Source organism: Coregonus clupeaformis, chromosome 24 (assembly GCF_020615455.1).
Source record: "Coregonus clupeaformis isolate EN_2021a chromosome 24, ASM2061545v1, whole genome shotgun sequence".
In the NCBI taxonomy this organism is placed as follows: domain Eukaryota; kingdom Metazoa; phylum Chordata; class Actinopteri; order Salmoniformes; family Salmonidae; genus Coregonus; species Coregonus clupeaformis.
In genome coordinates, this window is record NC_059215.1 from 34,068,227 (window position 1) to 34,093,844 (window position 25,618).

The 25,618-nt window shown below is 42.9% G+C and overlaps 1 protein-coding gene across 5 annotated transcripts in view; it reads left to right on the forward strand.

Moving 5' to 3' along the window:
• The first annotated feature begins 5,198 nt into the window (after window positions 1-5,198).
• The window catches only part of LOC121538261 (DENN domain-containing protein 2D), a 40,157-nt gene continuing 19,737 nt past the window's right edge, over window positions 5,199-25,618 (forward strand). Inside the window, exons 1-6 of one of the 5 annotated variants that reach the window (XM_041846115.2) lie at window positions 5,200-5,560; window positions 12,938-13,010; window positions 13,322-13,408; window positions 13,537-13,629; window positions 23,913-23,972; window positions 24,559-24,657. In XM_041846115.2, the coding sequence (XP_041702049.1) occupies window positions 12,953-13,010; window positions 13,322-13,408; window positions 13,537-13,629; window positions 23,913-23,972; window positions 24,559-24,657 (397 nt within the window). In that variant the 5' untranslated portion in view covers window positions 5,200-5,560; window positions 12,938-12,952. Of the gene's footprint in view, window positions 5,561-12,937; window positions 13,011-13,321; window positions 13,409-13,536; window positions 13,630-17,713; window positions 17,951-23,912; window positions 23,973-24,558; window positions 24,658-25,618 lie in introns of those variants that run through there. The other 4 variants (XM_041846116.2, XM_041846117.2, XM_041846118.2 and 1 more) reach the window with 4 other exon arrangements.

Consider the following 25,618-nt stretch of genomic DNA (forward strand, 5'->3'; position numbering starts at 1 on the left):
AACCCGCTTTCTATCACTCTGAATGTCAAGCTTTTGCATCTAACTCTAATCCACCTACTCCTTAATCCTCTACCCCCTCCCCCCTCTCTCTCTGCGGACGACTTTGTCAACCACTGAAAAAAAGGTTAATGACAACCCCTCTGACGTCAAGAACTACAGACCGCTATTCCTTCTTTCTCTTTTCTTTCCAAAACACTTGAGCGTACTGTCTAAGACCAACTCTCGTTAGCTCTCTCAGAAAGATCTTCTTGACCTTAACCAGTCAGGCTTCAAGACGGCTCACTCAACTGAGAATCCTCTGTCACGAAGGCTCTCCGCTCTGCCAAAGCTGACTCTCTCTTCTGTTCTCATCCTCCTAGATCTATCCACTGCCTTCGACACCGTGAACCATCAGATCCTCCTCTCCACCCTCTCAGGGCTGGGCATCTAAGAGCTCTGCACACTCTTGGATTGCATCCTACCTGGCAGGTCGCTCCTACCAGGTGACGTGGAAAGGATCTGTTTCTGCACCACATGGTTTCACTGCTGGTGTCCCCCAGGGCTCGGTTCTAGGCCCTCTCCTCTTTTCTCTATCCACCAAGTCACTCAGCTCCCTCATATCCTCACATGGTCTCTCCTATCATAGCTATGCGGATGACACTCAACTACTTTTCTCGTTCCCCCCTTCTGACACCCAGGTGGCAATAGGCATCTCTGCGTATCTGGGGGACATCTCAGCATGGATGTTGGCCCACAACCTCAAGCTCAACCTTGACAAGATGGAGCTGCTCTTCCTCCCAGGGAAGACCTACGCGCTCCAAGACCTCTCCATCACAATTGACATCTCCACGGTGTCCCCCTCCCAAAGTGTAAAGAACCTTGGCGTGGCCCTGGACAACAGTCTGTCATTCTCTGCAAACGTCAAAGCAGTGACTTGCTCCTGCAGGTTCATGCTCTACAACATCTGTAGAGTACAACCTTTCCTCCCACAGGAAGCGGTGCAGGTCTTAATCCAGGCACTTGTCATCTCTTGTCTGGACCACTGCAACTCTCTGTTGGCTGGGCTCCCAGCTTGTGCCATCAAACCCCTTCAACTTATCCAGAACGCTGCAGCCCGCCTGGTGTTCAACCCCCCCAGGTTCTCCCATGTCACCCCGCTCCTCCGGACTTTCCACTGGCTTCCAGCTTGCATCCACTTCAAGACCCTGGTGATTGTCTATGGAGCAGCAAGGGGAACTGCCCCGCCCTACATCCAGGCTATGCTCAATCCCTACACCCCAACCCGAGCACTCTATTCTGCCACCTCTGGTCTCTTTGCCCTCTCACCCCTATGGGTGGTCAGCTCCCGCTCAGCCCAGTCAAAACTCTTCTCTGTCCTGGCACCCCAATGGTGGAACGAGCTTCCCCCTAATGTCAGGATAGTGTAGTCCCTGCCCATCTTCCAAATATTTCTGAAACCCTACCTCTTCAAAGAGTCTACACTCTTAAATAAAGACATCTCAGTCTTAAGAATGTACTTACTATAACTGTGATGCGGTTGTGTCACTTAGCTATCTTAAAAGGGAAATTTCACCCTGGCTCTGCCACAACATATAGTCAGTACTATATTAACAACATTATGCTTTTGTCATAAACATCAACATTATTTATAAGCTAGAACGAGCGTATTTTCATTTCACTGGTAGAATCTGGAAGTTTCGACCTGTGCATTTGGCTGCTCATAGTGAACCACAAAGTCCAGCATTCATAGCGAAGGCAGATACAAAAAAACGTAAGATTCTCAATTAGAGGTAACGTCAGCTAGCATGCTAACCTAGCTGGACTAGGTAGGTTAGCTAGCTAGCTAACGTTACAGTCCTGTATTGAGTTCTGAAAGCCATCAGCTAAATCATATAGCTAGCTAGCTATCTTTTGGATACACACTGTCAATCAAGTTCCACTATGCCATGGTAGTGACTGCTAGACTGGTACCTTCAGCAGAGTAAACATGTTTGTTTGTTCATTCTATCTTTGACTAACGTTAGCTAACGTAAGCTAGCTAACATTAGTAAATAAGAGTAGCTCAATCTGGTAGCCATCTATTCCACCCTTGTATGGAAAACACCCCGTTACTAAAAATAGAATTGCCACTATAGCTAACTCACTCTCTGTTTATGTGTTTGTAGCAATGCTACATTTGTATAAATCGTCTATGGTTGGTTAGTTGGTTCTCAGCTGGCTAGCAATCTTGCTGCCAATTTAGTGACCCTAGCTAACAGCAAGCTGACAATATTGAAATGTCCATGTTAGGTGTGCTAAGCTAGCCAGTCTAATAGAGATCGATACAATTAGTGGGATGGTTAAATTGTGTATTGTTGTGAGTTTTGCTGTAGGTGGTACCAGCATGTGCTTCCAACTCCTAGCTCTGCACAAGGTGAAGGTAAGTTGGCAAAAAATATTTACAAGCTGATGGCTAAGATAGCAAAATGTATAACAGCCTCCACTCTTCTGGGAAGGCTTTCCACTAGATGTTGGAACATTGCTGAGGGTACTTGCTTCCATTCAGCCACAAGAGCATTAGTGAGGTTGGGCACTGATGTTAGACGATTAGGCCTGGCTCGCAGTCAGCGTTCCAATTCATCCCAAAGGTGTTCGATGGGGTTGAGGTCAGGGCTCTGTGCAGGCCAGTCAAGTTCCTCCACACCGATCTCGACAAACCTTTCTGTATGGAACTCGCTTTGTGCACAGGGGCATTGTCATGCTGAAACAGGAAAGCGCCTTCCCCAAACTGTTGCCACAATGTTGGAAGCACAAAATCCTCTAGAATGTAATTGTAGCATTAAGATTTTCCTTCACTGGAACTAAGGGGCCTAGCCCGAACCATGAAAGACAACCCCAGACCATTATTCCTCCTCCACCAAACTTTACAGTTGGCACTATGTATTGGAGCAGGTAGCGTTCTCCTGGCATCCGCCAAACCCAGATTCATCCGTCGGACTGCCAGATGATGAAGCATGATTCATCACTCCAGAGAACGCGTTTCCCACTGCTCCAGAGCAATGACGGCGAGCTTTACACCTCTCCAGCCGACGCTTGGCATTGCGCATGGTGATCTTAGGCTTGTGTGCGGCTGCTCGGCCATGGAAACACATTTCATAACGCTCCCGACGAACAGTTATTGTGCTGACGTTGCTTCCAGAGGCAGTTTGGAACTCGGTAATGAGTGTTGCAACCTAAGAAAGACGATTTTTACACGCTTTAGCACTCAGCGGGCTCGTTCTGTGAGCTTGTGTGCCCTACCACTTTGCGGCTGAGCCGTGGTTGCACCTATATGTTTCCACTTCACAATAACAGCACTTACAGTTCACCGGGGCAGACATTTGATGAACTGACTTGGAAATGTGACATCTTATGACGGTGCCACGTTGAAAGTCTCTGAGCTCTTCAGTAAGGCCATTCTACTGCCAATGTTTGTCTATGGAGATTGCATGACTATGTGCTCGATTTTATATACCTGTCATCAACGGGTGTGGCTGAAATAGCCAAATCTACTAATTTGAAGAGGTGTCCACATACTTTTGTTTATATAGTGTAGGTAGGCAGACTATCTAGCTACAGCCATGTCTATCAGGCATGCTTAGGCAAATATTTTTATAGTAAAACCAGCTTATCAGTTTCAGATTCACAACTGTAAATTGTTGTATTATTGTTTCTCCTCACTGTTAGCTAGTAAGCCAATAATTGTTATTTACATCTGTTTGGAATCCTATCTTCGCTATATTCCAGTTGAAACATGTATGGTTGAATGTCACCATGTAGCTAATAGAACATCCAAAAATGCTCAAATTCATGTTGATGAGAGGAATCACTTGAAGCCATTGCGGTCTGGTCAGTTCTTTCAGTTTTGCCCAAAGGATTGTGTTGTTAGTGTCCGCCTCCCTTTTAAAAAAGCCTGCCTTTGGGGAGGGACGGGGCCAGAGCACGAAGCACCGCCCCACACGAGTTGTAGTCTTTCAGAGACTGGAAAAAATGTGTCAGCATGTATATTTAGCAATGAATCTGCCGATAGAACATAGTTTAAAGACGTCCAATGGCTCTATCGAACAAGGTAAACCATATCGACACGCACAAAAAACATATAGTGCGATCAGTATCACATCGAGCCTTTGCAAAATGCCACAAAGAAGGACTACATTTATTTTCAGAGCCCCCCCCCTCTCACCACACAGCTGATGTGTGGTGAGATTTCTGGCACAAATTGTTGCCGTGCATCACCCTAAGGTGGCAAACATTGGGTGAATGAGGTGTTTCCCCCTTACAGTGCTTTGAGCATCTTGAATAGCGCTATATAAATGCAATCAATTATGATTTTTATTTTTATTTTATTATTAATATACAGTAAAGTTATTGCACACACACACACACACGTTTGATGCTCTATCAGAATTGTCATGTGTCATTCCAACATACAACAGCTGAATGTTAAGAGATGTGCTTAGCTGAGATGCTTAGTCGATGTTGGCACGTGTTATGTAATATGAAGACACTAGGGCGGAAAGGATGCATTGTTTATGCATTGTTTATGCATAGTGAAGCATACTTTACTTGGAGTACTTAGGGCCAGTTTGCAGCTGGTCACAGACCAATATTGTAGAGCCCCTCTCCTCCTCCCCACCACCCCTTTGTGCTAGATTGGTGCCAGGAAAGTGCTTCTTGGGAGTTGGTGGACATTGATCTTGTCATATACAGTAGGAGGGACACAACAACAACATGTAGATGACTGAGATAACAAATCGTAACGCACTCTCACATAGAGGAGAACCAGTATGCAGTTTAGTTCATCTACAGCTACTTCCTGTAGCTTACCACTGACATAAATGTTCATGAAGGACGTTGCGCATTCATGTTGTAGTCCATTTCACAACCCTATTTAGCTGGCAGACATAACTTCCCATAAAGTAGAGTGCTGTGTTTCAAATGGATAGGCAAAAGTGTGTCAGAAATGATTTGGTTAGAGAAAGGGATAGCAACTTTCAGCAGCATTACTTGGTTGTCGACGATAACCTGCGAAGGGAGGATAAGGAGTGAACTTGAGAGATTGGTGATACATGATACACACCTGTCTATGTATGATGTATACAGATGCATGTGCAGTAGTCACAACTCATATTGAAAGAGGAAATTCCCTTGGGCCTGGGTTAAAGTGTAAAGTCTGCTTCTACTAACCGAGGCGTGTATTGTACACACTGTCAACATGCACACTTCCTCATACCGCAGGGCACCAGCAGCCTTTAGAACTGCTAAACCGACGGGGAGAGTACGAACAAAATAAATAAAGGAAATAAAAAATACAGGTTGAAAGTAAAGAGGTAAGGAAGGACAGAATTGAGAGAGAGTGAGAGAGAGGTGTGAGGGCTTCAACTTGACAGAATGGTCCGCTGCCATTTACTCTAGCAGTGGTGTCTGCCTGGGTAGAGGTGAACTGCATAGTTGACCTACAAAACGAACCAACCAGTGGATTGTTCTATCAACAAAAATTTGAGGACAAGATCAGTAGATATACCTACAGGTTGATTCTGACTGGGCAAGAGATTGCACCTTGGTGAGTACCGGTATGTTAGTCGGTCTGACCCATTTCAACTGTGTTCTACGTGTGTTGAGTTCAAGGTTGCATTACGCAGCGTGACCTGTGGGATTCTGACCTAGGCCTATGATTAGAGGCACAGAAATAATGTTGCACTATGCAAAGTAAAGCAAAATGGATATTGGTAAATACACTGTAAATGTAAGATAAATACCTGATAGAGAAAGAAAACAAAAACCTGAAAAGAATCACTAAGTGTGTAAACTATTGCTCAGTTTGCAGGGGGTTAGATCGAGTGAGAGTGTATTGTGTATTCTGTTTTAATCGAACCCTTGATAATTTTTGCCATAGCGTATTTCTTTAGCATCATCTCAATAGTTGTGCAAGAGGTACATTTAAAATACTTTGACATCTCACAATTTCCCGTCAATAAACATCATGACGGGAAGAGAGGAGAAATGTGTGATCTACTTGACAGGGTGCTGGTGCTATCAAAATTACACAATTTCACTTTTACTTCCTGTGACTAGTTGTAACAGCACAACCACTTCGGTTGGTGACTTCCTTTTGTTATAAAGAAACAAAGACATTAGACTTGCTATAAATACAGTCTTATTTGAGTAAATTTTAGGCAATACAACATTATCCACATGCTTTATTCAAAAGGACAATATTTGTGCCACAGGTGGTTGTGACTCAAGACAGTGCTTGTGTTTCAGTGCCCTCCATAGGTTTCGGTTACACTCTGCAATGCTGACGGTAAAGAGAAAGGGAAAGGGGGATATCTAGTCAGTTGTACAACTGAATGCATTCAATTGAAATGTGTCTTCCGCATTTAACACAACCCCTCTGAATCAGAGAGATGCGGAGGGCTGCCTTAATCGACATCCATGTCTTCGCCGCGGGGAACAACTCACTATATACAGCAAAGAGCAGTACTGTACTACATTGCAGCCACTGTAAAAGCCCAATATATAGACTTAGTTCATTGTTGGCTCAACTGAGTTAGCTTGTTGCATTTAAGCTTTTTATAAACAAATATGATCAAATAATGAAATAAAAAGGTAAGTAATAATAAAATAATACATGACATAACAATATTGTGTTAGATCTGTCTTCTTTCCTAGTGTCCTAATATTACACAACCACGAGCTGCAGCATACGGCAAGCGCAAAATGTGTCGGATTTGTTTTCTAACCTAATCTTCAATCAGATTACCAGCAACTACCATTACTCAGGAGATTAGGTAAAAGAGAGAGAGAAGATTATAAAGAGAGTTAACACCAAGGCAGATATTTGAATTGCGCTAATACACTTCAGTGGGTGAAAAAGCAGGTGTTCATGATACTTAATAACCTGTTATTGGGATAGTGAGTGACGTCGACGCTGGGACTAGTAGGGGCTTGTCAGTTGGTGAACTCTGGTTAACTCTGCTTTTAGAAGGAGGGTAGTGTGTATGAGAACAGGACACAGAATCTGACCAAAGTTAATTTCACACAATCTGCATTGGAATCGAGCCAAATGTTGAGTCTGGGAATAGGTACAGTACCTACAGCAGGCTACTGGTTAGATTCAAAGTGAACAGTGGACAGAGAGCCCGAGGGTGGGTGAATGTGTACAGGCCAGGCCTGTCACTGAGAGTTCAGACACACAATGTCCAGCCCCCGAGTTCCCAGAGGCTTAAAATACCGCCTCAGTGTTTGCTCTTGCGAAGAGGGGTGGCCCTTGTCGTACACACAGTCACATTTCACTGGACAGCAGATCCCAAGAGGTCGGCATGGCCAGAATCTAGAATGGACGGTTAGGAGCAATTCCCTCTATACTCAGAAGACCGCAGATGCAGACTTTATACTGAACAAAAATATAAACGCAACATGTAAAGTGTTGATCCCATGTTTTATAAGCTGAAATAAAAGATCCCAGAAATGTTCCATGTGCACAAAAAGCTTACTTCTCTCAAATTGTGTGCACAAATGTGTTTACATCCCTGTTAGTGAGCATTTCTCTTTTGCCAAGATAATCCATCCACCTGATAGATTTGACATATCAAGAAGCTGATTAAACAGCACGATCATTACACAGGTGCACCTTGTGCAGGGGCCATTAAAAGGCCACTCTAAAATGTGCAGTTTTGTCACACAACACAATGCCACAGAAGTCTCAAGTTTTGAGGGAGTGTGCAATTGGCATGCTGACTGCATGAATGTCCACCAGAGCTGTTGCCAGAGATTTGAATGTTCATTTCTCTACCATATGCCACCTCCAACATCATTTTAGAGAATTTGGCAGTAAGTCCAACCGGCCTCACAACCGCAGACCACGTGTAACCACGCCAGCCCAGGAATTCCACATCCGACTTCTTCACCTGCGGGATCGTCTGAGACTAGCCCCCTGGACAGCTGATGAAACTGAGGAGTATTTCTGTCTGTAATAAAGCCAGTTTGTGGGGAAAAACTCATTCTGAATGGCCGGACCTGGCTCCCCAGTAGGTGGGCCTATGCCCTCCCAGTCATGTGAAATCCATAGATTAGGGCCTAATTTATTTATTTAAATGGACTGATTTCCTTATATAAACTGTAACTCAGTAAAATCGTTGAAATTGTTGCATGTTGTGTTTATATTTTTGTTCAGTATAGATATTGTTTTGACTTAGGTGTCAGTAAAAATAGACCTGGATGGGGCCCCCCGAGTGGTGCAGCGGTCTAAGGCACTGCATCGCAGTGCTAGAGGCATCACTACAGACCTGGGTTTGATCCCGGGCTGTATCACAACCGACCGTGATCTGGTGTCCCATAGGGCGGCGCACAATGGGCCCAGCGTTGTCCGGGTTAGGGGAGGGTTTCGCCAGGGGGGGCTTTACTTGGCTCATCGCACTCTAGCAACTCCTTGGTCGTCAGTTGAACGGTGTTTCCTCCGACACATGGGTGGCTGTTAAGAAGTGCGGTTTGGCGGGTCATGTTTCGGAGGACACATGACTCGACCTTTGCCTCCCGAGCCCGTTGGGGAGTTGCAGCGATGAGACAAGATCCAAAAAGGGGGTAAAATACAAAAATAATAACATTTGGACCTGGATGTACAGTTGAAGTCGGAAGTTTACATTCACTTAGGTTGGAGTCATTAAAACTCATTTTTCAACCACTCCACAAATTTCTTGTTAACAAACTATAGTTTTGGCAAGTCGGTTAGGACATCTACTTTGTGCATGACACAAGTAATTTTTCAAACAATTGTTTACAGAGATTTTTTCACTTATAATTCACTGTATCACAATTCCAGTGGGTCAGAAGTTTACATACATTAAGTTGACGGTGCCTTTAAATAGCTTGGAAAATTCCAGAAAATGATGTCATGGCTTTAGAAGCTTCTGATAGGCTAATTGACATCATATGAATCAATTGGAGGAGTACCTGTGGATGTATTTCAAGGCCTACCTTCAAACTCAGTGCCTCTTTGCTTGACATCATGGGAAAATCAAAAGAAATCCGCCAAGACCTCAGAAAAATAATTGTAGACCTCCACAAGTCTGGTTCATCCTTGGGAGCAATTTCCAAACTCCTGAAGGTACCACGTTCATCTGTACAAGCAATAGTACGCAAGTATAAACACCATGGGACCACGCAGCCGTCATACCGCTCAGGAAGGAGACGCGTTCTGTCTCCTAGAGATTAACGTACTTTGGTGCGAAAAGTGCAAATCAATTCCAGAACAACAACAAAGGACCTTGTGAAGATGCTGGAGGAAACATTTACAAAAGTATCTATATCCACAGTAAAACGAGTCGTAAATCGACATAACCTGAAAGGCCGCTCAGCAAGGAAGAAGCCACTGCTCCAAAACCGCCATAAAAAAGCCAAACCATGGTTTGCAACTGCACATGGGGAGAAAGATCGTACTTTTTGGAGAAATGTCCTCTGGTCTGATGAAACAAAAATAGAACTGTTTGGCCATAATGACCATTGTTGTGTTTGGAGGAAAAAGGGGGATCTTGCAAGCTGAATAACACCATCCCAACCGTGAAGCACGGGGGTGGCAGCATCATGCTGTGGGGGTGCTTTGCTGCAAGAGGGACTGGTGCACTTCACAAAATAGATGGCATCATGAGGAAGGAAAATTATGTGGATATACAGTGACGGAAAAAAGTATTTGATCCCCTGCTGATTTTGTACGTTCGCCCACTGACAAAGAAATGATCAGTCTATAATTTTAATGCTAGGTTTATTTGAACAGTGAGAGACAGAATAACAACAAAAAAATCATGAAAAACGCATGTAAAAAATGTTATAAATTGATTTGCATTTTAATGAGGGAAATAAGTATTTGACTCCTCTGCAAAACATGACTTAGTACTTGGTGGCAAAACCCTTGTTGGCAATCACAGAGGTCAGACGTTTCTTGTAGTTGGCCACCAGGTTTGCACACATTTCAGGAGGGATTTTGTCCCACTCTTCTTTGCTGATCTTCTCCAAGTCATTACGTTTTCGAGGCTGACGTTTGGCAACTCGAACCTTCAGCTCCCTCCACATATTTTCTATGGGATTAAGGTCTGGAGACTGGCTAGGCCACTCCAGGACCTTAATGTGCTTCTTCTTGAGCCACTCCTTTGTTGTCTTGGCCTTGGCCGTGTGTTTTTGGTCATTGTCATGCTGGAATACCCATCCACGACCCATTTTCAATGCCCTGGCTGAGGGAAGGAGGTTCTCACCCAAGATTTGACAGTACATGGCCCCGTCCATCGTCCATTTGATGCGGTGAAGTTGTTCTGTCCCCTTAGCAGAAAAACACCCCCAAAGCATAATGTTTCCACCTCCATGTTTGACAGGGGAGATGGTGTTCTTGGGGTCATAGGCAGCATTCCTCCTCCTTCAAACACGGCGAGTTGAGTTGATGCCAAAGAGCTCGATTTTGGTCTCATCTGACCACAACACTTTCACCCAGTTCTCCTCTGAATCATTCATATGTTCATTGGCAAACTTCAGACGGGCCTCTATATGTGCTTTCTTGAGCAGGGGGACCTTGTGGGCGCTGCAGGATTTCAGTCCTTCACGGCGTAGTGTGTTACCAATTGTTTTCTTGGTGACTATGGTCCAAGCTGCCTTGAGATCATTGACAAGATCCTCCCGTGTAGTTCTGGGCTAATTCCTCACTGTTCTCATGATCATTGCAACTCCACGAGGTGAGATCTTGCATGGAGCCCCAGGCAGAGGGAGATTGACAGTTATTTTGTGTTTCTTCCATTTGTGAATAATCGCACCAACTGTTGTCACCTTCTCACCAAGTTGCTTGGCGATGGTCTTGTAGCCCATTCCAGCCTTGTGTAGATCTATAATCTTGTCCATTACATCCTTGGAGAGCTCTTTGGTCTTGGCCATGGTGGAGAGTTTGGAATCTGATTGATTGATTGCTTCTGTGGACAGGTGTCTTTTATACAGGTAACAAGCTGAGATTAGGAGCACCCCCTTTAAGATTGTGCTCCTAATCTCAGCTCGTTACCTGTATAAAAGACACCTGGGAACCAGAAATCTTTTTGATTGAGAGGGGGTCAAATACTTATTTCCCTCATTAAAATGCAAATCAATTTATAACATTTTTGACATGCGTTTTTCTGGATTTTGTTGTTGTTATTCTGTCTCTCACTGTTCAAATAAACCTACCATTAAAATTATAGACTGATCATTTCTTTGTCAGTGGGCAAACGTACAAAATCAGCAGGGGATCAAATACTTTTTTCCCTCACTGTATTGAAGCAACATCTCAAGACATCAGTCAGGAAGTTAAAGCTTGGTTGCAAATGGGTCTTTCAAATGGACAATGACCCCAAGCATACTTCCAAAGTTGTGGCAAAATGGCTTAAGGACAACAAAGTCAAGGTATTGGAGTGGCCGTCACAATGCCCTGACCTCAATCCTATAGAAAATGTGTGGGCAGAACTGAAAAAGCGTGTGCGAGCAAGGAGGCCTACAAACCTGACTCGGTTACATCAGCTCTGTCAGGAGGAATGGGCCAAAATCCACCAAACTTATTGTGGGAAGCTTGTGGAAGGCTACCCAAACCGTTTTACCCAAGTTAAACAATTTAAAGGCAATGCTACCAAATACTAATTGAGTGTATGTAAACTTCTGACCCACTGGGAATGTGATGAAAGAAATAAAAGCTGAAATAAATCATACTCTCTACTATTATTCTGACATTTCACATTCTTAAAATAAAGTGGTGATCCTAACTGACCTAAGACAGGGAATTTTGACTTGGATTAAAAATCAGGAATTGTGAAAAACTGAGTTTAAATGTATTTGGCTAAGGTGTATGTAAACCTCAGACTTCAACTGTACATTGTAGTCAAGGGTTTGTGTGTTGGCATTCACACTCTATTAGCCTCCGATTTAGCCTACAATTAAGAATCTTCATATTATCACGCTTTGACAAATATTAGGAAAAGACACTTAAGACTCTGTCCACTTGTTTATGATGTTATATAGGCCTACTGGGCCACTAAATATACCATTACCATCACAGGGTATGCTACACCCTGTTCTGTGAAAAAAGTGGCAGTGTAACCCAAACTGTCATTCTTAAGCTACAGCACACAACCTTCCTACAATGTTTCCACAACCATGCTAGTTTCGGAAATCCCACACCTTGGACCAACGTAAGGTTGGGAGGATGTCGGGTTCTCATTTCAAAAGGAGTAGAAAACATTTTCAGGGAAGGTCATCTTCAGACAGACAACTCTCCCAACAAATCATGAGGTTGGGTGAGCAGGGTTTAAAATGCGGTGCTCATGTTTAGCTAGGGCAACAAGCGGATAATGCAGTGACATCACTGGTGATGCACATCCCATTTCCAACTCGTCCTCTGTCCCAACTGACGCCGGTACTTCAACAGACGTGTAAGCCGGAACATTGGAACATTGGGGGAGGCAACCCGTCTGTCTGGAGAGACTACAACCAGGCCATAACGTTAGCATCCCCTCCCAACGCTGTGGGGTTGTATCATCAGGGAGATTTCCCATGGGGCATCCCATGTCCTGTCATTTTGGTCAGCTATAAATAGTCTAGTTAAATGCATTCCCATCCAGACCGATGTGGTATGCACAGACAGTCTGTGTTTCTGGTACAGTATGGAAACTGACAGGCAGACGGATGGGAGAGCATGGATAATGGATAGTAGTGACACAGGGATGACCTTCATCATGAGACAGGGAATCAGATGCTTGAGGTCCAGATGTGATGCTGCTATGATATTTCCCAGACTAAAATTAACAAACAAAAAACAATCAATGCAAACAATCTTGAAAAGCAGATGAAGGTTGGAAGTTGACATTTGAGTCATTCCTTTCAATTAATTGTATTTAAAAAATAAAAACAAATCTAAACTATTTCTCCCCCTCTCTTCCAGACAAAGAGAGCTAGGATGGAGGGAGAAAAGCCTCAGAGAAGAAGCTGGAGCTTTTCCTCTTTTAATCTCAAACGTGAGCATCCGTGTCATCCTTCCATTCGCTGGCACATGTGGTCAAAACAGGCAGATGGCACTTGCCTTGACAAAGACTGTTGAGGGGATATCATTTTTAACAAATTAATGAAAAAAATAAATATATCTGTCTTGACGGTGTGTCAGAGTGTCATATTTTATTTTTATTTTAGCCAAGTTGATACATACATTACTTGTATGAACATTCATCATTACTGTCAATTGTTCTAAACTGTGATTAAACATTCCTTCACATTCATGTACATCACAGAGGTTGAAGTAAAACATCTTGATGCTTAATGTCAATCCAAGGTAAACCACTAACAGATGGTGGAGGGACTGGATTTAGACGGAGGGGGCTGCAGTCCTACTCCTCGGTGCGTGAGGCCTCAAGAAAGGGTGAGTGGCCATCACCTAAACATCTACTATCGCTCTCTCTCTCTTTCCTTCTCCTTCTGAACATGAACAGTGTTATACCGACCATGCATGTAAAGGAAGAATTGTTGTTGTTGTTGTTCTTCTTCTAGAGAGGGTTCTAGAAGAGAGGGAGGAGGTTGATGCTCCTGTGACGGGCGCCTCAGGAGGACCCACCCGTCAGCCGATGGCTGACCGGTTAAAGAGTAAACATACCTTACTATTCACCTAACTATTCTCAACCTCATGGATGCTATGATCAAATCAAATCAAATGTTAATTATCACATGCTTCGTAAACTACAGGTGTAGACTAACAGTGAAATGCTTACTTACTGGCCCTTCCAACAATGCAGAGAGAAAAAAAGAGAAATAATAGAAAAATATAATAACACGAGGAATAAATACACAATGAGTAACAATAACTTGGCTATATAAACGTGGGTACCAGTACCGAGTCGATCTGCAGGGGTACGAGGTAATTGATGTAGATATGTACCTTATAGGTAAGGATAAAGTGATAGGCAACAGGATAGATGGGCTCCCGAGTAGCGCAGCGGTCCAAGGCACTGCATCTCAGTTCTAGAGGCGTCACTACAGACCCTGGTTCGATTCCAGGCTGTATCACAATCCGGCCGTGATTGGGAGACCCATAGGGAGGCGCACAATTGGCCCAGCGTCGTCCGGGTTTGGCCAGGGTAGGCCATCATTGTAAATAAGAATTTGTTCTTAACTGACTTGCAGCGTATGTGATGAGTCAAAATAGTTGGTGCAAAAAGGGTCAATGCAGATAGTTAAATAGTTTACCAATAGCAGGCAAACTGTTTAGCAGTCTTATGGCTTGTGGGTAGAAGCTGGTCAGGGTCCTGTTTGTTCCAGACTTGGTGTATTGGTACCGCTTGCCTTGCGGTAGTAGAGGGAACAGTCTATTACTTGTGTGGCTGGAGTCTTTGACAATTTTTAGGGCCTTCATCTGACACCGCCTGGTATAGTGGTCCTGGATGGCAGGGAGTATGGCCTCAGTGATGTACTGGGCCGTACGCATTACCCTCTGTAGCGCCTTGCGGTTGGATGCTAAGCAGTTGCCGTACCAAGCGGTGATGCAGCCAGTCAAGTTGCTCTCAACGGTGCAGCTGTAGAACGTTTTGAGGATCTGAAAGCCCATGCCAAATCTTTTCAGCCTCCTGAGGGGGAAGAGGCGTTGTCGTGCCTTCTTCATGACTGTGTTGGTGTGTGTGGACCACGATAATTCCTTAGAGATGTGGACACTGAGGAACTTGAAGCTCTCGTCCCGCTCCACTACAGCCCTGTCAATGTGGATGGGGGCGCGCTCTGCCTTCCATTTCCTGTAGTCCTTTGTCTTGCTGACGTTGAGGGAGAGGTGGTTGTCCTGGCACCACACTGCCAGGTCACTGAAGTCCTCCCTATAGGCTGTCTCATCATCGTCCGTGATCAGGCTAACCACCACCGTGAGCAATCTTAATGATGGTGTTGGAGTCGTGTGCGGCCACGCAGTTGTGGGTGAACAGGGAGTACAGGAGGGGACTAAGCACGCACCCCTGAGGGGCCCCTGTGTTGAGGGTCAACGTGGCGGATGTGTTGTTGCCTACCCTCACCACCTGGGGGTGGCCCTTCAGGAAGTCCAGGATGATGCTTCACTGTATGTGTTGAATAATGTCACATCACTGATCTGCGCCAAATGTGTGTATAGAATAAGTGTATAGGATAGCTTGTGCATGTAGGATCTTGGGTTAAAAAGAGGAGATGGAGAGAGGGCAATTCATGGTGAGAACCATCATTATAGAACTATTAGTGGCATTTGATAATGTAGGCTACTACCGTCTGTTCAAAATACAAGTTGGTAACATCTAGGAATATGTTTGGAGACCACACGTTGGCGTGTTCTTCAATTTCCTCTCACTTGCAATTCACAGCAATAATTCACCGTTTTTACGTGCACTCGTAGGCCTACATAACTGCACTGAAAACAAAAAGGGTCACTTTATTTATGGCTGTGAACCAGTAATATTAGGCTATTCAAGGAAGAAAACTTTTAAAGACTGATTAATAGGGATTAAATATGTTTTGTCTGCTTTTCTTAAAAAACAACAACAGTGTAATTACTTGAATGATTAATAATTTGCATCTCAGGACATGTGCTTGATGATTAGTCGTTGTTTTACCTCAGTAGGAGAAGCACACCTGTAAAAGCATAGACAGAATTCCATTAAACTGGCCCGGGTTGCACCGGGCTATGGCCCATCATGTGACTGGGGAGAAACCGGTGAGGGAGGCGCGCCCTGCTCAAATCGAACAGTAATTTGTCATCTCTTTTCCATAAAATCTATGTTCTAATTTTCAAACTAGTTTTCATCACTTTTCACCCGGTGCAAACTACGCCCACCCGGGCCAGATTAATCGAATCCCCTCATAAAAAAGCATGTGAAAGACAAACAGCTAACATGATGATGGTCACGTTCCCCTGCTCAGACGTTGCATGCATCAACCAATGGTTGAGTGCCACGTCATCGACTGTGCAGTCGAGCACCAGAATGCTATAACATATGGGTTGTGTTCCCCTGCTCAGACTTTGCTGACGTATGCCATATCTTACAACGGCTGGATAGCTTTTTTACATAACAGCTAACCACATACAGTACCAGTCAAAGGTTTGGACACACCTACTCATTCAAGGGTTTTTCTTTATTTTTACTATTTTCTACATTGTATAATAATAGTGAAGACATCAAAACTATGAAATAACACATATGGAATAATGTAGTAAGCAAAACAAAAACAAATCAAAATATATTTCATATTTGAGATTCTTCAAATAGCCACCCTTTGCCTTGATGACAGTGCTGTTATAGGCAGTCTCACTTAAACCCTCATATCCCCGCCCCGTTTGACCTAGAGACTTCAAACTTTGTATGTAAGTATCTTTCCTCATGGTGGCCAAATTTGCCTTAATGGGAATTAATAAGGACTGTCAGGAAAGATTTTACTCTATATTGGACATTTTTGAAAACTTTTGAAAAACGTCTTCTCATAAACCATATGTCCAAATAACTCCAAATGGACTGGTAAAGAGATGGCAGAGTTATTTATAAATCAGGAAATCAGATTTTACATGTCCATTTAAGTCCTTTGTAAATCCATTTCATAATGGCCTTTCAACTTGAAACTGTTTAGCGTCATCAAAGACATTACCATGATGAACCATGTTAGGTTTGGCATTGATGTCTTATAAAATGAGGAAACTATTAACAATTCACTTTTTGATTATGTAATGCTAATGCTTAAAATAATCCCAAAAAAAATCACTCCAAATGTTGTCTTTGAACTCATCACAATAGTCCCTAAAGAGTTTGAGAAAATAATGTTACTGCATTCAAAGATGGCCACACTATCTATATCAGTAGATTCATATTAGCACATATACTAATATGCAAAAAAAATACTTAAAATCTTCTTCTCATGAACCATAGGACCAAATTACAGCAAATGGAATGTAGGCACATGGTACATGTCTTAACTTAGTTTGAGAAAAGCTAAGTGATTGGTCAAGTGTTGGCTGAGTTACTGACAAATCCTAAATCTGATTTTATATGTTCATTTAAACCACTGTAAATTGAAACTTGTCATCGCTATCATGGATGTCCTTAAGTTAAACCACACTGAATTTGGTATTGATGTGTCAAAAAACAAGGAAACTATTAACAACTCATTCTTCATCTGCAATCATCTTCTCTTCATGAACCATATGTCAGATTCACTGGGGGCCAGTATAAAAAATGTATGCACTCACTAACTGTAAGTCGCTCTGGATAAGAGCGTCTGCTAAATGACTAAAAATGTAAAAATGTAAATGTATTTAGACTCATTACATCGTCTTTAATGGTTTTGAGAAAATATTGTTGCAGCATTCAAATATGGCCACACTGTACCTATAGATGCACTTTAGCACACATGCTAATGCTAAAAATACTTTAATCTTCTCATAATGCCATCACTGATTGCACATAATGTAAGATAGTTCCTACATGATAGAGTGCTTGCTTTGTTATCCAACTGATATTGTGTCCTTTCTGTCATCCTGTGAACCCCGTTCATTGCTGCTCGCAGCTATATTTTTACTATTGTCTTCTTGACTCACGAGATGCGATTACCTGTAATTCTACAGTTACTATCAAAGGATTAGTTATAAACATTGGTAGCGCGTAATTGTGTCCGATGAAGCACATCCACGTGAAGGGAAAAGGGTGACAATCGCTCAAACATAGGCGCGCGCATGCGTACACTTACAGTGCAGCTCGACTTCCAGCGAAGCCAACCCGTGGACAGCATGAGTTGTGTAGTCTCCTTTCGCTACAAACGGAATGGGGTCGATAAAACAAATAGTCTGAGGAAACAATCCAGGGAAATAAGATCGCATTGAGTGTTAAGCCTGTGAGAGTTATGAGTGGAGATGAGGTGAAGAGGAGGATTCGAAAAACACATGGACTAAAACATATGAAGCAGAGATGGAGTGAGTCGACTATCATTACATCAGCCTAATGTATAGTCTTAAAAATGTGTCATAAAAATTTAAGTAGTTTACTTCAACTGTAAAAGCTGTTTCAATGAAGTCACAACTCGCGGTCCGACTCCGCCGGTGCCAGCAAGTGATAGGCTAATGCAACATTGTAGCTGTGTCAAGTTTTCATTTGCCATGGGAAAATGCTTTCCAATGACAAGACTCTTGTTGAGCGAAGCAAAGAACCTGAACAGCTTTTCTATTGACTGAACATGGTGTGGCAAGTGTAGCCTAGTATTGCTACTACGCATGAAGCTGGGCTGAGTAGCCTATAATGCGGCGTTCAAAACAACTGGACCTCGGAAATCTCCGACTTCAGTGCGTTCAGGGCAACTGGGAACTTGGGAAAAATCGCTTCGAACAGTCATCCAACTATGAATTCCAAGTCGGGAACTAGGGCATATTTCTAAAGCTCCGACTTTCCGACCTGAACATCACTGACGTCATGATTTGACATCGTTGTTTCCCCCGATTTCCCAGTTGGATTGAAAGCACCGTTATTACAGCTTCCCAGTAAACTCTGAACAGCAGACTGCCATGATCAGGACACTGCAAGAAATGTTATACATGGAGAAGATTGAAATACTGCTCGTTTTTAATTAAACTGCTGTTTTCGTCAACATGTTAGGCTAGCTAATGCTAAATCAACCCATTGGATTCAACACTTCCGGTAGCAGTATTCCAATCATCTCGATTTAGCATTCATCATTTCGGGATAATTAGTAGTACAGCGACATATTCCATCCCTGGATTGAGGCACGTTTTCTCAGCCATATACCGCGCCAGGCTCTGGCTGTCCACATTTTGGTATAGCCTAACACCGTTCCGACTAGAGAGAATAAATAAACTTAAGTCGAATACTGGCTAGGTTGAGTAGACCTAACTATATGTATTTAAATGTATGCAATGTTAATGTTGGCTTGTAGACCAAGTATTAGGATTTTGCATATTAGTGCATCACAAACAAATAAACACTTTAATTGGGCTTATTCTGTCCAGTTTATGCTCAACGTTATGGGCTTCAGAACAGTTTCACCCTTTTGATGTGGGCTGTCTGTTTTCAAACATTTGTATTTGATCTACAAGGCTAACAACTAACAAGCTCCTGATAGTCTGTTGCCATCAAATCATAGTCAGTTATATTTGATGGGGGTTTTCTTCATTCTAACATTGTAAATCAACATCACTCCCTTGTTAAAACATACATTCCATACGTTTCCACCTCACTTGTGATATAGTCAAGACTTATATTTTTCTATTTGTAGTCCAACTGTCTGGTTTCTACTAGTTTATTGCCTTGATTTAGTAACCCATGCTCAGTGGTGTAAAGTACTTAAGGTATCTTTACTTTTACTCAAATATGACAATTGGGTAATTTTTACACCACTGCCCATGCTACAGATGATCCCTCCCTTTGAAGGCCATTGCACCTTTAAAATAAATTGCAGCTGGTTGACTATTATGGCATTAGAGGGACCTTTAACAGCTGACTGCACATATTAGGGACTGGAATGTGGCTGTTGACACAAAAATGAATTAGAGACGAGTGAGATGGGTTTGGTGTACCTTTTTGAAGCCACAGGACCAAAACCATGAAGCACGGACTTTAGCAAACTATTATGGTCATATCTCAAGTGCAATAATACTTTAGTACATTACATTCAGGTAAAGGTTTAGGGAAGCAGAGAGTGAGCTTGAGAGTGAGAGAAAGCAGGAGTGAGAGTCATGCCAGAATAAAGTTACCTATCCCTCTTTTGGATGGAGTTGAGGCTTGCTGGCTGCCAGAGATTATGTTGTAACATGTTATATAGCCGTAGGGGAAGGCAGCACGCCCTGTGATGGAGAATGGCTGTTATTTACACCTACGCAGTATGTAAGCCTTGCTGTTCCTATTTTCGAGTAACCCAGCCAGTTCCACTTATTTTATGAATTCCAGAACTAGCCCATCTGATTCAAAAAATGAAGGGCTTGGTGATTAGTGGACTAATTGAGTTAGGTGTGCAATTTAGCTTTTTAAAACTAAAGTCAGTATTTGTTCAGTGTTTAGGTCTGAACGAAAAACCTCCTTGGAGGTCCAAGTGTGTTTCCTATATTGAGCTTTGAAATTGGTGGTAAATACATATGTAGAAAAAGAAGGGGTTGGACCACATCCAATTGCTGGACAGAAAAAGGCAAATATATGTAAAAAGTAATGCCCCAACTGTCATGTTTCCCAGCGATTTATTTAGACCCACACAGAGCTTATCAGACTTTGTCAGGTGCAAATGATGTGTCCTGTAAATGTGTCTGTAGTGCAGCTAGCAAGACAGTCCATTTGAATAACTGTGAGAAGAGGCGTAAAATGGCGAGAAACGGTCAGTGTTCTGGTGAAAATAAGTTGAGTAGGTATGTGGTAATGATTAGGTGATGTTTAATCTCTTTATGCGTGTTCAAACATTTGTGAACATACTGAGACTGTTGAACTTAGATCAGTTTGGATAAACGTAGGAGCTGTGGTAGGTTTAGGAATTAGAGGATGAGTCTCTAGAAGACAGCGTTTGTTTACATCTTTCTTTTGGCAGCTCAGGAACTAGGAAAAATAGTTCAGGTATTCATTTGGTTGTTGTCTGTTGGAAAAGCAGTGGCATGTATTCGTGGATGCCAAGGGAAGCCAGGCTTCCCCCAAAAAATGACCAAGAAAAAACCCTACAAAATATATTTAGTCTCTCTGTGTTTCATACATTTCCTTCAATTCGCAAGAGGCTGAATGTATCTCACCAGAGAAAGCATCCAAGCAAACAAAACAGCGCCCCTCTGTCTCTCTGTGTAGCCCATCTATGCTGTCTGGTCAAAAAGTGTATGACATTGTTGCCGCCCGTAGCATTGAATGCAAAGGAAGCCAGCGAGCATGTGGCCTCCCTTGATAAAAAAAAATCTAAAATAATAGCCAATCAGCATTGAGCTAAACTGAATGAGCTCAGCTGTGAATGGTCCTGGCACACAAAAACAATTTTTAAAGGGAAGGCTTCACACCAATCACATCACATTTGAAGCCAAATGTCATTGACAGAACTTGAATTGTTACATCTCGTTGTGTCTTGTCTTACTGTTGCTAGCTAGCTAAAATCGTCCCTTTCCTAAATTAGCCATGGATGGAGATAGGGATTTGGACGTACTGGCCAATGATTATAATGGCGATTCTGATCCAACCACCCTGAAGAAGGCACAGTGATGCCGAAACATTGATGTTTTACCCAATAAATTACTGGGAGTTTATATGTAGAGTGTGCGATGCTCTTTATTTATTTGTATAACTTACAGGCGATTCTGATCTAACCATAAATTCATACATTGTGCCCCTGGCCTGAGAGGATGGAAGTTCAACATGTAGCTAGATGTAGTTATGTTAGGCTAATGTTAACTAGCTGGCCTGGCGCATTGTTGCCCATAAAAGGAAGTTAGGCTAGTGAGCAAGCATTTTAGCCAGGTAGCCTAGGACGACAAAAACTAAAAGCGTGTATGACAGAGTCATAGACCGTTTAGGAAACATGAAAGAGGAGATTGGCGTTGGTGTCAACATGTTTTTTCTACTTTCACACACACACACACACACAGATAAATCAATACCATGGACAACCACATCATATTTAGCTTATACTGAATGGACTAAATCGTTTTTGGTATCTTTTAGTTGTCACTGTATTAAACTAAGAATAGGTGATTAGATGATGAAATGGTGCTGGAATAGTGGAGGCAGCGCCTGTTTTCTTTGTGACTTGCGGTAACTCGTGGGTCTAAATCGATAGTTGTCCGAAAATGACTTGCTTGACTGTTTGTTACATGCAATATGTTTTGTGGACTTCACCGGACAGATGTTGCTCTCCGGTTTAGTGATGAAACAAAGGTGTGGTTGAATTTATTCTTCCACTGTGTCTTTTTATTGTCTCGGCCTTAGGCCTATATATCACAGTGTCAAGGCTTATGAACAGGTTATACTGCAAACAACGCAATTATCACAACACAGGTTGTAATATGGCTTTTCTTTCCTGGCTTCGCTTCCCCGGTTTGGCTTCCCCACGCACCGCTACTGTGGAAAAGTAGCCCATGTAGCTGACGAGAGCAAATGCATAACTGGAACTCTTTAGCTACTTATTTTACAGCTGAGGTGTGCATGTTTTTGACCTTGTGCTTCTACAGTGCTGATCTGTGACCCATAATGGTGAGCAAGCATGGAAGTGAAATTTGGCACATGTTCAGTCAGTTGGTTAACCGTGGCACTAGTGTCCATTAATGGTTTAGCTGTCAGAGGAAGGCCCAAAAAATTGTCTGTTCTCTCTGCTACCGCACGGCAAGCGGTACCGGAGCGCCAAGTCTAGGTCCAAAAGGCTCCTTAACAGCTTCTACCCCAAGCCATAAGAATGTTTAAATTGATTTGCATTTTAATGAGGGAAATAAGTATTTGACCCCTCTGCAAAACATGACTTAGTACTTGGTGGTAAAACCCTTGTTGGCAATCACAGAGGTCAGACGTTTCTTGTAGTTGGCTACCAGGTTTGCACACATCTCAGGAGGGATTTTGTCCCACTCCTCTTTGCAGATCTTCTCTAAGTCATTAAGGTTTCGAGGCTGACGTTTGGCAACTCGAACCTTCAGCTCCCTCCACAGATTTTCTATGGGATTAAGGTCTGGAGACTGGCTAGGCCACTCCAGGACCTTAATGTGCTTCTTCTTGACTCACTCCTTTGTTGCCTTGGCCGTGTGTTTTGGGTCATTGTCATGCTGGAATACCCATCCACGATCCATTTTCAATGCCCTGGCTGAGGGAAGGAGGTTCTCACCCAAGATTTGACGGTACATGGCCCCGTCCTTCGTCCCTTTGATGCAGTGAAGTTGTCCAGTCCCCTTAGCAGAAAAACACCCCCAAAGTATAATGTTTCCACCTCCATGTTTGACAGTGGGGATGGTGTTCTTGGGGTCATAGGCAGCATTCCTCCTCCAAACACGGCGTGTTGAGTTGATGCCAAAGAGCTCGATTTTGGTCTCATCTGACCACAACACTTTCACCCAGTTTTCCTCTGAATCATTCAGATGTTCATTGGCAAACTTCAGACGGGCCTTTATATGTGCTTTCTTGAGCAGGGGGACCTTGCGGGCGCTGCAGGATTTCAGTACTTCACGGCGTAGTGTGTTACCAATTGTTTTCTTGGTGACTATGGTCCCAGCTGCCTTGAGATCATTGACAAGATCCTCACGTGTAGTTCTGGGCTGATTCCTCACCGTTCTCATGATCATTGCAACTCCACAAGGTGAGATCTTGCATGGAGCCCCAGGCCGAGGGAGATTGACAGTTCTTTTGTGTTTCTCACCAAGCTGCTTGGCGATGGTCTTGTAGCCCATTCCAGCCTTGTGTAGGTCTACAATCTTGTCCCTGACATCCTTGGAGAGCTCTTTGGTCTTGGCCATGGTGGAGAGTTTGGAATCTGATTGATTGCTTCTGTGGATTGGTGTCTTTTTATACAGGTAACAAACTGAGATTAGGAGCACTCCCTTTAAAAGTGTGCTTCTAATCTCAGCTCATTACCTGTATAAAAGACACCTGGGAGCCAGAAATCTTTCTGATTTGAGAGGGGGTCAAATACTTATTTCCCTCATTAAAATGCAAATCAATTTATAACATTTTTGACATGTGATTTTCTGGATTTTGTTGTTGTTATTCTGTCTCTCACTGTTCAAATAAACCTACCATTAAAATGATAGACTGATAATTTCTTTGTCAGTGGGCAAACGTACAAAATCAGCAGGGGATCAAATACTTTTTTCCCTCACTGTATAACCTCTGACTTTGTGGAAACGTTATGACAAGCCAGTTTCACAGCATTCACAGAACTACCTGCGTGAGTTGTGTTTTGACCTGCGTGTCCTTTCTCCTGTCCAGGTGAGCAACCTCAAAGCGCCACCAATGGGAAAGAGAAAGACGCCCTGTCATTTGACCTCAGTGAGTAGCCCCATTGGGCACAGTACACCTTTTTAATTGTGACTCTGACTCTACCTATAGCTCTAGCAGTGTGTTCCATGGCTTTGTTTGGTCGACAAGGCTTGTAACAATAAAAGCATACTGTTACCCAAATAAAGGTATCAAAAGTGGGACGTGAGGGGAAAATACACACCTGTGGAGAGAAGCATCTATCTGCAGCTTATGCGGGCTTATGCCACCTGGTATCTTTGTATTTCAGATGGTATGTAGGCGCGCAGCCTGAACTCGACATACCAGTCTGCGCACTAGCTCTGGTCCAGGGCATTATGTTAGTGCTTTAGTATCGTAGTGGTCGAAGTTGGGAACGCTAGCTATGTGTTCAGGATTAATTTAGTTTAGATACTTTTTGGATACAATGTTAATGCCAAATCACTGGGCTCAGACCCTATTGCCGTGGGGAGTTTTGTTATTTGAGCCTAGTTAGCTGATGACTAAGCTATTAGCAAGGTCAGAGGAGCACAGTCCATTTTGTTCCATTTGGTGCCTAATGAACACGAACCTTGTGTAGGAGTTACTAATGATCTGTTGGTCCTGTGGTCCCTTCTAGGCACCGTCCAGCTCAGCGAGGATGAGAAGGGTGAGAGAGGTGCCATCAAGAGGCTAAGCACCATGTGGTCCTCATTCCGGGGCAAACATGACAGAGACCGTGAGTATAAGGCTAAGGATGAAGAAATGCATTACATTTTGCTGCCGACTAACCAACCCTCATTAACTGGTCAACAAATGACAAAAAAAAATCTAAACAGTCAAATGACGTGACCAACAGAAAATACTATACAAGGAATGGACATTTTTCATTAAGAGCTTAATAGAAACATGCAACAATAGCAAGCCCATAGAACTAAGTTTGAAGTTTACTTTTAGCCCATGAGAATTGGATGCATCTATCATCGCATTTTGCAGACATTTGTAAAATATCCTAATATTCCTAACGTGATGAATAGATTGGATAGTCATAAATTAGGATTAGCCTATAAAATAACTTAATCACTGTTCTCAAAATAATTATTTCTGAACAATTTGTTTCTTTTCCTTTGCACAGCCCCAGCTAGAGGAACATATTTTAGGAAGATCTGATCAAATGTTTTCCTTTTAAAAACACATTTCATGCAATTCTACGACACTTTACATGACAGGGTAGCCTTCTCTGCTGACACTGACAAACTGACATCAATAAAAATGACCTTGTCTTGAACGCAACCATCTAATCTAGGCCTCCGAAAAGGTGAGGTACACATTGTTCAAAATGACGTCCATCTAGCCTGGAGGAGGAAATTATATTGTCCTAAAATAACTTTCCAGTGGCATTGACTCACCCCATGATAAAGACAGTGAAGATGTGCACTCACCGGGGATATGGGCAATGCTCTCCGCTAGTGCCAATAAGATAGGCTATAGACTGCTACTGTGTTCGCTTTGGGAGTTGAGAACTTTGATTACTAAAGACCGATTAGAGTTGTTTCTTTGTCTTTTCTCGTGTGTTTTTCCAGCGATTGTGTTTTGAAATATTTCGTTAGGCTTAGCACTATTTTAGATGTTTCATTGACTGCCTCAAACCAACAATCAGCTCTTTGATATTTGCAGCTTCCGATATTGCACGCTTCCCA